The sequence below is a fragment of the Eriocheir sinensis genome, chromosome 53 (assembly GCF_024679095.1).
Source record: "Eriocheir sinensis breed Jianghai 21 chromosome 53, ASM2467909v1, whole genome shotgun sequence".
Taxonomy (NCBI): Eukaryota; Metazoa; Arthropoda; class Malacostraca; order Decapoda; family Varunidae; genus Eriocheir; species Eriocheir sinensis.
Genome location: NC_066561.1, coordinates 4,483,294 through 4,499,452, shown reverse-complemented (window position 1 = coordinate 4,499,452; position 16,159 = coordinate 4,483,294). Strand labels below are relative to the sequence as shown.

The 16,159-nt window shown below is 38.9% G+C and overlaps 1 protein-coding gene across 1 annotated transcript in view; it reads left to right on the top strand.

Annotated features, from left to right (window-relative positions):
* The first annotated feature begins 12,695 nt into the window (after positions 1–12,695).
* Positions 12,696–16,159, top strand: part of LOC126983219 (midnolin-like) — a 28,364-nt gene continuing 24,900 nt past the window's right edge. Inside the window, exon 1 of the mRNA XM_050835843.1 lies at positions 12,696–13,026. Within this exon, the coding sequence (XP_050691800.1) occupies positions 12,809–13,026 (218 nt within the window). The 5' untranslated portion in view covers positions 12,696–12,808. The remainder of the gene's footprint in view (positions 13,027–16,159) is intronic.

Genomic DNA, 16,159 nt, shown 5'->3' with positions numbered 1-16,159 from the left:
TTAACCTAACCTAACCTACCTGGTGCCAAGAATGAAGGCTGACCTAACCTATCCTGACCTGACCTGACCTGTCCTGGTGCCAAGAGTAGTTTAACCCAACTTCAGCTTCTTTTTATTCTATTTATGCATTTATTTTTTATCTTATGTATTTTCCTTAATTCTTTCATCTTTTTATAACGATATTTTTCTGCATATAAAAGACATTGAATAAAGGGGGGAATTTACTGTACAGTACCGTCAGTTGAAGTGTCGCACTTGGCACCGTGACACTTCTTGTGGCGGGATTTGGTATGAAGTGTAAATCAGAGGGAGAAAACTCGCCTGGTAGAAAATGACCACATGGCAACCTTCCTCACGCTCTCCTTAATCTAACAAGCAGGGAAAACAATGACTTAGTGCTGCATTAGCTTTTACCAGAGAAGGCACCGTTGCACTTTCCATCCTGTTGGGACCGTAGATTTTCTTGCAAACTTTCTTCGGGTCGCTGTCAGTTACTTTAAACGTCGCTTCATTTGTCCACCACACCTTTCACCACTTCTCCAAGATCCAGTCTCCATATTTTGCGGCAAAACTAAGCCGTTTCTCCATTTGTTGAGTCATAATGAGGGGTTTCTTATGGGCTGTGACTTTTGTGACCCAGGTTATCGTGGAGGTGGTGTTGGATGGTGAAAACAGAGGCATTATTGAGAATCATAGAGTTGTTTTCCTTAATTTACTCTGCTGTTAAGGTAGGATTGGCTTTCACTTACTCTTTATAATACAGAGGGTTTGGGGAGAGACCACAGAGTGAGGTCCTCCCCATGGCAGTGGACCGGCATATCCTGGCTGCCGGATGCCTTGAATTTAGGAACCATACGCTGAACAGATTGACGATTGAAGCCAGTTTGCTGGACAATTTCTTGGGTTTTTAGGCATAATCTGTGACACTCTATCACTCTCACGATGTCATCATGGCTAGTGGGAGGCTTCGGCATAATGCACACTGAAAAATGTGGCAGAATGTTGAAGCATGCAAGAAAATCTATGGTTCCAACAGGATGGGAAGTCCAACACTGCCTCCTCTGGTAAAAGCTAATGCAGCACTAAGTCATTGTTTTCCCTGTTTGGTAGATTAAGAAGAGCGTGAGGAAGGTTGCCATGTGCTCATTTTCTACCAGGTGAGTTTTCTCCCTCTGATTTACACTTCATACCAAATCCCACCACAAGAAGTGTCACGGGGCCGAGTGCGACACTTCAACTGACAGGTATTGTAGTTGAATAGCCCCCCCAAAAAATTACAATTCAGCTTGTTTTTAATTGTTTTTTTATGCTAGTTTTATATTTTTAGATGATAAAGCCACTTGATGGAGCTGTTGAAAGAGAGATGAAGTATTGCTGTCAACCAGTTAGTTTTAAAAGCACTGTTCATCATTTTTATTGTATTTTTGTACAAGTCATATTTTTACCCAGTATTGTCTGTTGATGAAGTTGTTGAAAGGTAGATGAAGTTTTAATGTGAACCAGCCAGTTTTAAAAAGACAGTTCACTATATAGACATTAATTTTTCTGTGCATGTCATATTTTTAGTCACATTGATGAATTTGTTGAAGGAGAGATTTGATGCATAATGTTAACCCTTAGACGGCGATGGAACTATATATAGACGGTCCAAAATTCAGTCAGTCAGTTTTGTATGGCAGAAATATAACAACACTTCCAGATTGCGGTAGATCCTATATGTAGACGATAGTTAAAACATCTATTATGCGGCTTAACTATATTTATGCTACGGTCCTGAGGTTGGCAGTGACTATGTAATATGTATAGACAATTCATTTTGGGGAAGCTACCCTTGAAATACTGGTGCTGTCTAAGGATTAACCAGTCAGTTTTAGATAAATGCTACATCACCATTTTAGTAGTGATGTGGTGTGATGGGGTGATGAGTGTGAAGGAGGAGTAAAAACAACAAAAGTGCCAAGTGCCTGCAGGGAAAGACTATTTTAGGATCTGCTTTGAATATTATGTCCGACGCATATTCTCAGTCATCTTGGGACTCACACACCCACGTTTGATAAGGCTGTCGTAAAGGTTGTTGTAGGTACTTCCATGGGTAGGTTTATGAGCCTGGTAAGAGTCTGATAAGGCGTCTGCACCATGAACATAAAAAATAACTCATGGGAACCTGTGTAATCTCCCTCGTGGCCTTGAAAAAGATCTGTTACAAGAACTGAAAGGGTCTGAGAATACGGGGCTTGCGTGTGTCTGTCTGTGCTTACCTTCTTGTTTATTATTTGTACCAGGATAAAAGATACTCAGGAAAATTCTCACAGGATATAAAAATTTCCCTATGATATAGAAATTTTCCTGTTTTTTTCAAATATGAGTAGAAATTATATTGTTGTGTATGACTTGCTAAACATACTGAATCTGAATTTTTTGTAATATATTCAGAACTACTCATACATCATGTTCAGCAAGTAAGGATGTAATGAAACTGTCCATTTTTATCTTTATAGGTTTAAAAAATGTCCCTCATTCGCCAGATTTATATAACGCCATATTAGTATATCTATTAACAGTTGTGTGGCTACCTTGGCCTTTCAATTCCATTTTCGAGATGAGGTCAGTTAGAATTGCTGGATTCTCGCCGAGTTCAGGTTGACATATTACAAAACTTGGTCGTAAAAAGTGATATAAAAGAATCAATAAACCAACTAACCATGACTTGAATAGCAGGTGAAAAAGACCAAATCATCCACATTTTTGTTAATTAACCGTGTAGCAGCGACGGGCCAAATTTGTGCCATAATATAAACCCCCCAAAATAGATGATAAATAGTCTGATCACAAATGCATTGCTATATATTATGAAATGGTTTGTGTGAGGGGTGATTTTTTCTCATTTTTCTCACTTGGAGGGTCCATTAAGAAACATGATCCCCGCTGCTACCGGGTTAAGGAAAGCCAAAATGATGTGTTTGTCTGTGATGAAAAGTTTCTATTCACATTGTTAGAATAGTGATTAGTAGTTATAGGAATAGTCTGTTATGAGTTTTTACATGTTGCATAAAAGTTTGTTAGTTCAAATTTCAATGCTCCAGAATTTTAATGCTCCAAATTTTAAATGCTCCAGAATTTCTATGCTCCAAAATTTAAATGCTACAGAATTTTAATGCTCCAAAGTTTCAAATGCTCCAAAATTTAAATGCTCCAGAATTTAAATGCTCCAAAATTTAAGTGCTCCAGAATTTAAATGCTCCAAAATTTAAGTACTCCAGAATTTAAATGCTCTAGTCTAGAATATCAATGTTACAGAATTTCAGTACTCCAAAATTTCAACACTCCAGAATTTCAGTACTCCAAAATTTCAATGTTCCAGAATTCCAGTACTCCAAAATTTCAATGCTCCAGTACTTCATCGCTACAGAATTTCAGTGCCCAAAAATTTCAATGCTCCAGAACTTCATTGCCACAGAATTTCAGTGCTCCAAAATTTCAATGCTGCAGAATTTCAGTACTCCAAAATTTCAATGCTCCAGAATTTCATTGCTTCAGAATTTCAGTACTCCAAAATTTCAATGCTCCAAAATTTCATTGCTTCAGAATTTCAGTACTCCAAAATTTCAATGCTCCAAAATTTCATTGCTTCAGAATTTCAGTACTCCAAAATTTCAATGCTCCAGAACTTCATTGCTACAGAATTTCAGTGGCCCAAAATTTCAATGCTCCAGAATTTCAGTGCTCCAAAATTTAAATGCCCCAGATTTTCAGTGTTCCAAAATTTAAATGCCCCAGATTTTCAGTGCTCTAAAATTTAAATGTTAAGAATTTCACTCCAGAATTTCAGTGCTTCACAATTTCACTCCAAAATTTCAATGCCTCACAATTCCACTCCAGAATTTCAATACTAAAAAATCTTAATATATTTCAAATTTGAGGATAAGAATTTACAGTATTTATGAACCAAAAGAGAAATGATGTAGCTGTCTGAATTCTGGAGTCTGCAAGTTCTTTAGAGATACACAAAATAATTACTAATCTGACCCCCGGATGGGCTGCTTGTATTCATATTAACAAACTTTTACAATATATATTTGTTAGAAAAGAAGGTGATGGTTGTTCCTTGCGTATATATATTCCTAAGTGCAATACATCTTGTCTCTAATGATGTGCTGGTGTTGATCTCTCTCTCTCTCTCTCTCTCTCTCTCTCTCTCTCTCTCTCTCTCTCTCTCTCTCTCTCTCTCTCTCTCTCTCTCTCTCTCTCTCTCTCTCTCTCTCTCTCTCTCTCTCTCTCTCTCTCTCTCTCTCTCTCTCTCTCTCTCTCTCTCTCTCTCTCTCTCTCTCTCTCTCTCTCTCTCTCTCTCTCTCTCTCTCTCTCTCTCTCTCTCTCTCTCTCTCTCTCTCTCTCTCCTTTTTTATCTCCCTTATTTTTGCTCACCTTCCCTTTCTCATTTCCTTTCTTCTCCGTATTTCTCTTCCCTCTTCTCCCTCTCGTCTTTCTCTTCTTACTCCCTCTCCCTTTTATATCTCCCTTCTTGTTTAGCTTCCCTCTTTCATTTCATTCCTTCTCCATATTTCTCTTTCCTCTTCTCCTTTTTATCTTTCTCTTCTCACTCCCCTTCCCCCTTTATCAACTTTTCCTTCTCCCTGTTTTTCTCTCCCTCTCCTTCTTCTCCTTTCTTCTCGTCTATATTTCTCTCCCTCTCATTTCTCTTCCTTATCCTTATCACAGTCCCTGCCCTTCCTCCCTTCCTCTCCCTGACCATAGAAAATTAGTACGTATTAGGATGTCAGGATGGTATGTGTTCTTCTGCCTATACTCATAAACTACATGAACAAATATTTTAATGCGTTTTAGCTTACAAGATTGGTGTTTTTTTATATATACGTATATTTAAGTAGCAGAGTGAAAGATGATGTTTATGCCACCGCTGGGATATTGCTAACTTGTTGAGTGTGATATAATAAGAATAATTGTCATAGAAAAAGAGATTCATACCAGTGAGATGTCTCCAGTTGTGGGAAATGATGGAAAGGAGTGGTAGAAAAACGGGAACATAGATTTATACCAGTGAGATGTCTCCAGTTGTGGGAAATGATGGTAGGAAATGGTAGAAAAACAGGAACATAGATTTATACCAGTGAGATGTCTCCGGTTGTGGGAAATGATGGTAGGAAGTGGTAGAAAAACAGGAACATAGATTTATACCAGTGAGATGTCTCCGGTTGTGGGAAATGATGGTAGGAAATGGTAGAAAAATGGGAACATAGATTTATACCAGTGAGATATTACTTATTGAAGATGGTGATAGTAATAATAATAGTAACAATAGAGGTGAAAACACAAAGAAATATATACCAATGAGTGAGAATGTTATTTTTTATTTATTTTTATTTTATTTTTCTTAGGTATATACATTCACAATAAGCCTACGAGGGCACGAATCACATAAAAGAAGGGGACAAAAAGTGCATCGGAAAACAAGTGAGAGATGGTTGTTGTTGTTGTTGTTGATATAGATAGAAAAGAAGGAATTATTAACAACAGAATCCACTTATGTTTGCCCTGTCTGAAACTTTGAATTTTATTGCAGTCTTATTGTTACAGTTGTTATCTGGAGACTGTTGTTGTTGTGTTTATTTTTAAGGCTTTTATTTCACCTCAATCCAATTTGGTGCATCAATTGTAGAGAAAAAATTGTTTATATAGCCATTAATAGAATCTAATTGTTTATTGTTATGTAATGTTCTGTCCTTTTTTATTTGCTCGAGTAATTTAATTGGTTCTTCAGATAAAATTGTTACAGAGCTGTGTGATTGGTTATAAGAACTGTTGTGTATACATAGCTAGTTAGTGTGTTTGTACCTGTTTGTGTTAGATCTGTGCACTCATTTTGTTTTCTTTCTCTCTTCCTTATGTGTCTAAGTGCAAAACAACTTTATTATTATTATTATTATTATTATTATTATTATTATTATTATTATCATCATTGACCTGTCCAACTCTGTAAGGGAAAATAAGGACGTTAAACAAAGAAGAAAAAGATCATTATTATTGTTATTATTATTATGTAAGGATGTGTTGCCATGTTATGTTCACCAATACATTACATCTGTCATTGGTGATCAGTCATTGCTGTGTGCTATGTCCGTGCAATACTATAGTGAAACCAAATTGTCGAGTCCGTTTTGCCGTTGGGTCTCGCGGGTCCATTTCTCCCCTCTGCTCTGCCACACAGCCCCAACACCTATTTCTTCCTCTTATATGTTACCTATAGCTTACATATGAGAGGAAGAGATAGGTGTTGGGAGTGTCTGGCAGAGCAGAGGGGAGGAAAGGACCCACAGGAGCCTACGCCAGACCGACCTCGACATATTTGGAAGACTATAGCAGAGGTAGATTCGTCAGCAGAAGTGTATCAAGTAATAGTTGCTCAAGAGACGTCTGAGGTTGTGTTAGTACTTTTATTTTTCCAGCAGCAAGGGAGGCATCTCAAGGGCAAAAGATAAAAACAGCAACTAAAAAGCCCCGCTAGACTCTGCTCTGGAAAAAAAAAAGACGAAAGAAATTTGGTTGGTTGTGTTGATACCTGTGTTGTGTTCACTTTACTTAACCCCTTGACTGCAGATTTCCTACAAGAAGACATCACCAAGCTACAGGAGTGGATCAAACGTGCCTGCTACAATTCAATGAAGAAAAATGTAAAGTCTTGGGGAAATCCAGCATGCCAGTACCACATGGGAAACACCACTATCCACCATAGAGGCAAAGAAAATGTTACCAGGCTACCAGTGAAAGCCAAATCCACACCAATCACAGCAGACGGGTTAACTACATCACCTGCACCTGAGATTGTTGTGGGGGAGGGCATTACCTGTTCCTACGCCAGTATTAAGTCAAGGCGCATAATGGCTAGCAATAAACACCATCATGCTCTCCACCGCCTTTACTCTGTGTCCTGCCCTGATTGTTTTATTTATTGTGTGAGCTTATGGGTAAAGTACAGATATTCATTACTTTTATTTGGGGTAAAGTAGCTACACATGTTATATTTTAGGTAAAGTACACATTTTTATTTGGGGTGAAGTAACTACACATGTTATATTTTAGGTAAAGTACACATTTTTATTTGGGGTAAAGTAGCTACACATGTTATATTTTAGGTAAAGTACACATTTTTATTTGGGGTAAAGTAGCTACACATGTTATATTTTAGGTAAAGTACACATTTTTATTTGGGGTAAAGTAACTACACATGTTATATTTTAGATAAAGTACACATTTTTATTTGGGGTAAAGTAACTACACTTATTATTTTAGGTAAAGCAGTCACATCTATTTTTATTTTAGGTAAATTAGCTACATTTTTTATTTTGGGTAAAGAACACATTTTTATTTTGGGTAAAGTACACATTTATTTTTATTTTAGGGAGTGAGTGAGTGACGGTGGGAGCAGATAGACATTCTGAACTGCGTGTGAAGACCATTCAGACGATAAGTGGATTGCCTGCTGTTTGTGCCCTAAGTGGTGTCATGTGAAGTGTGCTCATCTGACAGGGGTCAAGCAGGATAATATTATATACCCAAATTAAACTGGGTGTGTTCGCCATGCTTACACAAGGCATCTTTAGCAACCAACATTATGGCAAAATTGGATGAATTTAAGCAAGAATTATCTAAAGAAATATTAGTTGTGAAAGATGAAGTTGAAACTCGGGCGGTGGCTGAGTGGTAGCGTGCTGGGCCCACATTCACCACGTGATGGACGACGCTAGTTCGAATCCCCACGCTACCACCTCGGATTTTTCAGTCACCGCCGAGTGGCTTAAAACTACCCACTTGCTGTCCAGAAGACCACCCATCAACCCGGACTCTAGAGGAAACCGTCCAAGTGTATCAAGAAGGAGTTCCGGGGGGCAGCATGAGCCAAGAGAAGATGGCGCCACTATAAACACTTGCCTGCGCCATGACGGGCTGGGGCCGAATACCATCCAGGCCCCTCAAGCAAGCCTACCGGCGCTCTCGGCATAGACGTAAAAAATAAAAAAATAAAAAAAATCAGTGTGAAAGAGAAGTTGGACTTGACAGGACAGAGTCGGCTGGCGCCAGCTGGGCTGACGTAGCAAAACGGAGGAGGAAAAGGCATCTTGTCGTGAAGGCTACTGAGATGATTGATTGATTGATTGATAGTTTATTGTTGCAGGTAAACAACAAGGGAGAAGGGAGGAACATGCCATCCCAACCCCCAGGCAGGACAGAGTGTGATTATACAACTATTAATACATGTGTAGGTAGCACCATGAAACTAAAGATACAATGGTAGGAAGGAAAGCACAACAAGGGAGGGGGCGGTACCTCCCCCTGGACAATAAGACAAAAAAATGAAGTTTCCCAGGCATTACAAGGCATTCAGATTACTGATTTAAGATTCACGAAAGGAGGTAACATTGTTTTGAACTTTAATGATGAGAATATAAGGAATGATCGAAGCAACTCAGAAATTAGAAAACGTAGAGCAAGTCAGCACAAAAAATGAGATACTGGATGTTTGTGATACTGTAAAAAGGAAAGATATTGTAATTAGCACGAAGCAAAACATGGCCAAGTGACTATAATGATGCCATGTTTATTAAAAGGACATCAGTAGGCTATCCATGAAAGCAATTAAGACTCACTCACTACGTAGTACGACGTTGTGAATAAGTGCATATCGAAGATTATTATCGGGAGCGCTGCGCTGGCAGTGGGGCGGGGCCTGAAACCTCATCAACGGTAAACGGTAGTACTTATACACATCTTTTAATTTAGGTAAAGTAGACCTACACATGCATTTTTTTTTTTCCAGGTAAAGTACACACATATACCATATCGCTTTCACAAAAAGGAATGTGGGAGATGTGTAAAGAGATAAATAAAACTAGTTGACAAAAGATATTCTGGCTGGACGGGTGAAGGTAGAAAGTTGGGGACTAATGCTACAGGTGCGCGTGGCCTCGGTGCTCATCTCCGTCGCAATGACCCTGGAGCCTGTGATGAGGAAGAAGAGATAAGGCTGATCGAAAATAAGAACCATGATTTTAAAGGACTATCAGAGATTTAATTTTAGCATAGATCAGAACAGACTTAACCTTACTATTGCACTCATAGATAACTTCGGTGAAGAATTGATATCAGTACTACGTCAACAGATTTATATTACAACTAGAATCCCAGAAACCTGAAGGCTGGAATATTTAAGGTTTCCGTAAAAAGAAAAAGAAAACTAAATAAAACATGTACTTCCTTACCTCCCTGTTATTATAGTCTGTCACCTGAAAACATCCACAAGCCCCTCCCACTACCTGAAGACGGTGACCCAACACATGAAGGACTTTAATAGATGGATCATAAGGGAGGGTTTATGTTTTGTTGGAACTTGGATAGGGGGTAAGACACGAATTTAAAGGTTATAAATAAATATTCAGACATTCAGGGACATAGGGAAACTAACAAAATTGGGTTACTAACAGGTGGGTGGATGGTCAAGTATGTAGTAGGTGCCAATACAATTATCACATTCAAATCACATTCAAAAACAGATTCATGGATGATATTAGGTGGATATTAGGGTTAGATACACGCTTATGGATTAGGTCAAAAAGCTGCCCAGGGCCTAGGCGCCCCTCTTTGCAGACTCTGCGTTTTCTTTATGTTCTTATGTTCTTATTGCCCGACTGGTAACGCGCGCTCCATGCCGGCCTGCTTTTCCTTTGGTCGCACCCACAGAGGCAGGGATGGCAGCATAACGTACATTCCCTCATTAAGATACAATGATTTTTGTGGCGAAACATTACATAAGAGACGAGAAAACTGGGCTAGAAAAAGAGCGACACACAAGAATGCGAATGATTGCCAAGTAGTAATTTTAAGGAAATCATCTGTAATTCCTTTTACACACAAACAGATCAAACTGCTGGAATGTCTGGCATGGGCTGTCTCACTAGTTGGCAGTGGTGGGCACCGCTAACCGAAAAATTAAGTTGGCTTACGCTAACTGCTAAACTGATAAAGAAATTTAATGGAATCTAACGCTAACCGCTAACCGCCCACTTTTTTATATTTATTAGCTTTAGTTTAGTATTTTGGGTCTAACACCCCTAAAAACAGACTTAGTGACTGAAATTTCAATATGTTGTAGCTTAGATATAGAGCTTTCCAGAAGGGTATAGCATTCCAAAATCAGTCGAGAAGAGAAAGAAGCCTATACAGTTTATCATAAATTCGTATATTTTACCTAAGATTTCCAGCAAATTTACGCATTTTTTTTGCTTTTTTCCATAACTGACACTTTATTACTTTAAGTTTATTTCTTCCCAGGTGGAAAATATTGAATTCTTGTTATTAAATCCACAGTTCAAAGAGTTGGAAATGGAAGATGCATTACCCCAAAATACCCCCAAAAATCCCTAATAACTGTCCAATTACCTAAGGCCCTACTTTTCTGGGACATCTTCCGTGTGTCAGTATATGAATAAAAGCCCAATGGGTTGACTAATTAAAGAACCTAGAGTATATATTAAGCAATGGGGGAAACGGAAAAACGCCTTGAAATGATATATCGCTAGTTGGCACCCTAAACCAATTTTACCATACTTTCTCCCGTATCTGCTGCTTTTTGATACATCCCTTTTGTCCATGAAGAAATATAAGTCCCATGGCTAGAATAAAGAGGCTGGGGGCTGTAAGTAAGGCGTTGGGGGAGCGAAAAAGCCTTCTGAAATGGGCTGTCTCGCTAGTTGGCACCCTAAACCCATTTTACCGTATTTACTCCCTTATTCGTTGCTTTAAGATACATTCCTTTTGTCCATGAAGAAATATAAGTCCCATGGATAAAATAAAGAGGCTGGGGGCTGTAATTAAGTCGTTGGGGGAGCGAAAAAGCCTTCTAAAATGGGCTGTCTCGCTCGTTGGCTCCCTAAACCCATTTTACGGTATTTACTCCCTTGTTTGCTACTTTTAGATACATTCCTTTTATCCATGAAGAAATATAAGTCCCATAGCTTGAATAAAGAGGCTGGGGGCTGTAAATATAAGGGGTTGGGGGAGCGAAAAAGCCTTCTGAAATGGGCTGTCTCGCTAGCTGGCACCCTAAACTTATTTTACCGTATTTACTCCCTTATTTGCTGCTTTTAGATTAATTCCTTTTATCCGTGAAGAAATATAAGCCCCATGGATAAAATAAAGAGGCTGGGGGCTGTAATTAAGTCGTTGGGGGAGCGGAAAAGCCTTCTGAAATGGGCTGTCTCGCTAGCTGGCACCCTAAACCCATTTTACCGTATTTACTCCCTTATTCGTTGCTTTAAGATACATTCCTTTTGTCCATGAAGAAATATAAGCCCCATGGCTAGAATAAAGAGGCTGGGGGCTGTAAGTAAGGCGTTGGGGGAGCGAAAAAGCCTTCTAAAATGGGCTGTCTCGCTAGCTGGCACCCTAAACCCATATTACGATATTTACTCCCTGATTCGTTGCTTTTAAATAGTTTCCTTGTATCCATGAAGAAATATAAGCCCCGTGGATAAAATGAAGAGGCTGGGGGCTGTAAATAAGGCGCTGGGGGAGAGAAAAAGCCTTCTGAAATGGGCTGTCTCGCTAGCTGGCACCCTAAACTTATTTTACCGTATTCCCTCCCTTATTTGCTGCTTTTAGATTAATTCCTCTTGTCCATGAAGAAATATAAGTCCCATGGATAAAATAAAGAGGCTGGGGGCTGTAAATAAGGCATTGGGGGAGAGAAAAAGCCTTCTGAATTGGGCTGTCTCGCTAGCTGGCACCCTAAACCCATTTTACCGTATTTACTCCCTTATTTGCTGCTTTTAGATTAATTCCTTTTATCCATGAAGAAATATAAGCCCCATGGATAAAATAAAGAGGCTGGGGGCTGTAAGTAAGGCGTTGGGGAGCGAAAAAGCCTTCTGAAATGGGCTGTCTCGCTAGCTGGCACCCTAAGCTTATTTTACCGTATTCCCTCCCTTATTTGCGGCTTTTAGATTAGTTCCTCTTGTCCATGAAGAAATATAAGCCCTATGGATAAAATAAAGAGGCTGGGGGCTGTAAATAAGGCATTGGGAGAGCGAAAAAGCCTTCTGAAATGGGCTGTCTCGCTAGCTGGCACCCTAAACCCATTTTACCGTATTTACTCCCTTATTTGCTGCTTTTAGATTAATTCCTTTTATCCATGAAGAAATATAAGCCCCATGGATAAAATGAAGAGGCTGGGGGCTGTAAATAAGGTGTTGGGGGAGCGAAAAAGCCTTCTGAAATGGGCTGTCTCACTAGTTGGCACCCTAAACCATTTTAAGGTATTTACTCCCTTATTCGTTGCTTTTAAATAGATTCCTTTTGTCCGTGAAGAAATATAAGCCCCATGGATAAAATAAAGAGGCTGGGGGCTGTAAATAAGGCATTGGGGGAGCGAAAAAGCCTTCTGAATTGGGCTGTCTCGCTAGCTGGCACCCTAAACTTATTTTACCGTATTTACTCCCTTATTTGCTGCTTTTAGATTAATTCCTTTTATCCATGAAGAAATATAAGCCCCATGGATAAAATGAAGAGGCTGGGGGCTGTAAATAAGGCGTTGGGAGAGCGAAAAAGCCTTCTGAAATGGGCTGTCTCGCTAGCTGGCACCTCTTGGATGAGCCCGACCTCCATTCCGTGGCCGCGGGAGGGAGGCAGTCTGGGCTGAGGCAGTGCCGGGGTTGGACGCGACACGCCGCCGGGAGTAGCCAGGCACCCCACTTCGAATCCCTCTGGTCGCTCCGTGGATGTGTGGCTTGAGTGCGTAGTGATGGAGCGAGGGGGCGGCGGCAGCAGTAACGGCGGGGAGGATGGGCGGTGTGCGTGCGGGCGGGCGCTACAGATGGTGGGCGTGCATGTAAGTCCTACCACGGGCGGCCACTTTGAACTTCGCGTCGCAGCCACAGACTCCATCGAATTCCTGCGGCGGCTCGTTTCCAAGAGGCTGCGAGTCCCCAAGGAGCGGATATGCCTCCTCTACCGCGATAGGTGAGTGTGGGGGGCAGCTGCGTGGGTGGTGTGACGGAGGTGTGCACTGGAGTCATGCGTCGGTGATGTGTTCGCTCTTAAACCTCACCTTTTTCCGCTTTCTTCTTCCGTTTTGTGTTTTTCGTTTTTTTGTTTTTTGTTTTATAGGTGTGTGTGTGTGTGTGTGTGTGTGTGTGTGTGTGTGTGTGTGTGTCGGAGGTGTGCACTGGAGCCATGCGTCGTTGCTGTGTGTGCTCCCAAACCACCTATTTTCTCTTTCCTTCGTCTTTTTTTTGTTTAGCTTTATAGGTTTGTGTGTGTGTGTGTGTGTCGGAGGTGAGCACTGGAGTCACGCGTAGCAGAAGTGTCTCCTAATCTTATCTTATTTCTTAGTATTCAAGATAATTTTTTTTTTTTCGGGAATATGTTTAACTAATTTCTTGGGTCTGAGTGACTTGCTTTTTCCTGCTTGTCTGTTTGTCTGTCTGTTTATGTGTGTTTTATGGGCTTCTCTCTCAAGGATAATTCGTATAATGTCTTGAGTGTTTTAATTCTGTGGTCCATAAATTTAAGGAAATGTGTGTGTTTGGCTAAGTCTGGTGTGTTGAATAAGTGTGTGTGTGTGTGTGTGTGTGTGTGTGTGTGAAACCTCTTTGCTTTTCCTCATCTTCCTTATATTCTTTTTTTTTTCACATCTAAACCTAACCAGCTGGATCTTTTAAGCCTTTCAGAAACTCAAACTTTCAAGCTATACACATACATCAAGTTCACTATAATCTTAACTCCACTCAAACTACATATAAACTATACACAAGTTCTCCCTTATCTCCTATTCTCTTAACCACATAAACTTTACACCCAAACTAAATAATTATACATCAAGTTCCCTCTTACCCCATAAACTATACATAATATAAACTACACACAAACTATAGGTAACACACGTCTCTGATCTTTATTCCCACAAAATCCATACTACCCACAACTTTATTCTTCTATCTTACCACATAAAAGTATATTCTATCATTTTATCTTCTATTCTATTTTTCTATTCTATTCTCTTATGAACCTCACTTTTGTTAGATTCTTTGCATTTTCTATATTTTCTTTACTTCTATTTTATTTTATTTTCTATTCCAATCTCTTAATAACGCCACATTAATATTAGATTCTTCATTTTTACTTGAGAACACACACACACACACACACACACACACACACACACACACACATTCTCTCCTGTCAATCCCTTTCTAAAGTGGTTCCGATTCCTTACCGATCAAACGATGGACTTTACAAAGTATTGAAACCCTTACAAAGTTTAATTCAGGGTTCTCTACTATACCGTTTAAGGTCAAAAGTGAGGTACGGTATAAGTGATAGTTTGGAGTATCGGTATTTATATATATTTTTTTTACATTACATATACATAATACTTTTTATTTATTTCTTTATTTTGTTAATTATTGAAGAAGTAAATTGATTGCTTTGTAGCTGGATGCCATTGAGGGTTGGTCTCTCTCTCTCTCTCTCTCTCTCTCTCTCTCTCTCTCTCTCTCAGTTAACAGTAGTGCGATTGTTACCATTTTTTAGGCAGAGAGAGAGAGAGAGAGAGAGGCTATTTTTACTACGGTACTTCTCTGTTTTCTTTAATTTTCTTCTTTCTCTTTTTGACTGACATTTCGATTCGGTTCACAGTAATTTCGTTTTAACAATATTTTCAGCGAGAGAGAGAGAGAGAGAGAGAAAGGGGGGGGGGAGGGGGGGTTCCACAATGTTGCATGCCAAAATTCACTAACACAGACATACTTATTAAGGAATATTGTGACTAAGGTGTTTTGTTATTTTTTACTAATATACAAGAAAAAAAAGTTTGTGTGTGTGTGTGTGTGTGTGTGTGTGTGTGTGTGTGTGTGTGTGTTATGCCTCTCTGCCTTCTAAGAACTCATTGATATTTCACTAGTCACATTCTTCCATTATATATCATTATCTTTATTTACGGTACATATATATTTATTCTCTCATTCCTTGTTTGCTTAATCTATCCTCCTTTCTTTTCCTTATACTGAACTTCTTTGGGTTCCTACGTTTATATTTTCACCTGATTTTACCCGTCATAATTAATCATGGAACTCAGGTATATAGATGTTTCCCTGTATACAATTTTCCTGCTGTACTTAATATATCCTTCTTTTCCTTATATCAAACTTCAGTGGTCTTTTACACTTATTATTTTATATGTTCACTTTCGTTTACCTGATCATAATTAGTCACTGAACTCAGGTAGGTGTTTCTCATTATACAATTTACCTGTTTTACTTAATCTAGCCTTCTTTTCCTTTTACCAAACTTCAGTGGTCTTTTACATTTATTATTTTATATGTTCACTTTCGTTTACCTGTTCATAATTAGTCACTGAGCTCAGGTAGATGTTTCTCATTATACAATTTAGCTACTTTACTTAATCGGTCCTTCTTTTCTTGATACCAAACTTCAGTGGTCTCATACATTTATTATTTTTATTTATTTTCTCATGTTTACCTGTTCATAATTAGTCACTGAACTCAGGTAGGTGTTTCTCATTATTCAATTTATCTGCTTAAACAACATCAGTTCGTCACTCATACAAACACTAACACTTTCTGATTTTAACATCCATTCTACACTTCCACAAACATTTCTTCTCTTTTTTCTGCTTTTTCTTCTCCCCCTTTCTTTCTTCATTCTTCTTTTCTTCCTCTTTTTTTATCTTTATTCTTCTTTTTCTTCCCCCTTTCTTCATTCTTCTTTTTCTTCCCCCTTTTCTTTCTTCATTCTTCTTTTTCTTCCTCTCTTTTCTTTCTTCATTCTTCTTTTTCTTCCCCCCTTTCTTTCATTATTCTTCTTTTTCTTCCTCTCTTTTCTTCCTTCATTCTTTTTCTTCCTCTCTTTTCTTTCTTCCTTTCTTCCTTTTCTTCCCCCTTTTTCTTTCTTCTTTTATTACCTTATCCAGTCTGGCTCCTCATAAATATATATTACACTTCAAACATCTGCTTAAATATAAATAACTTTTCTTTCACAATCACTTTTTTCTGCTTAAATTCTTCACTCATTCAGTATTTTCTGCTTGCAGTTCTTCACTTAAACATTTATTTACTGCTTAAAATGTCAATGC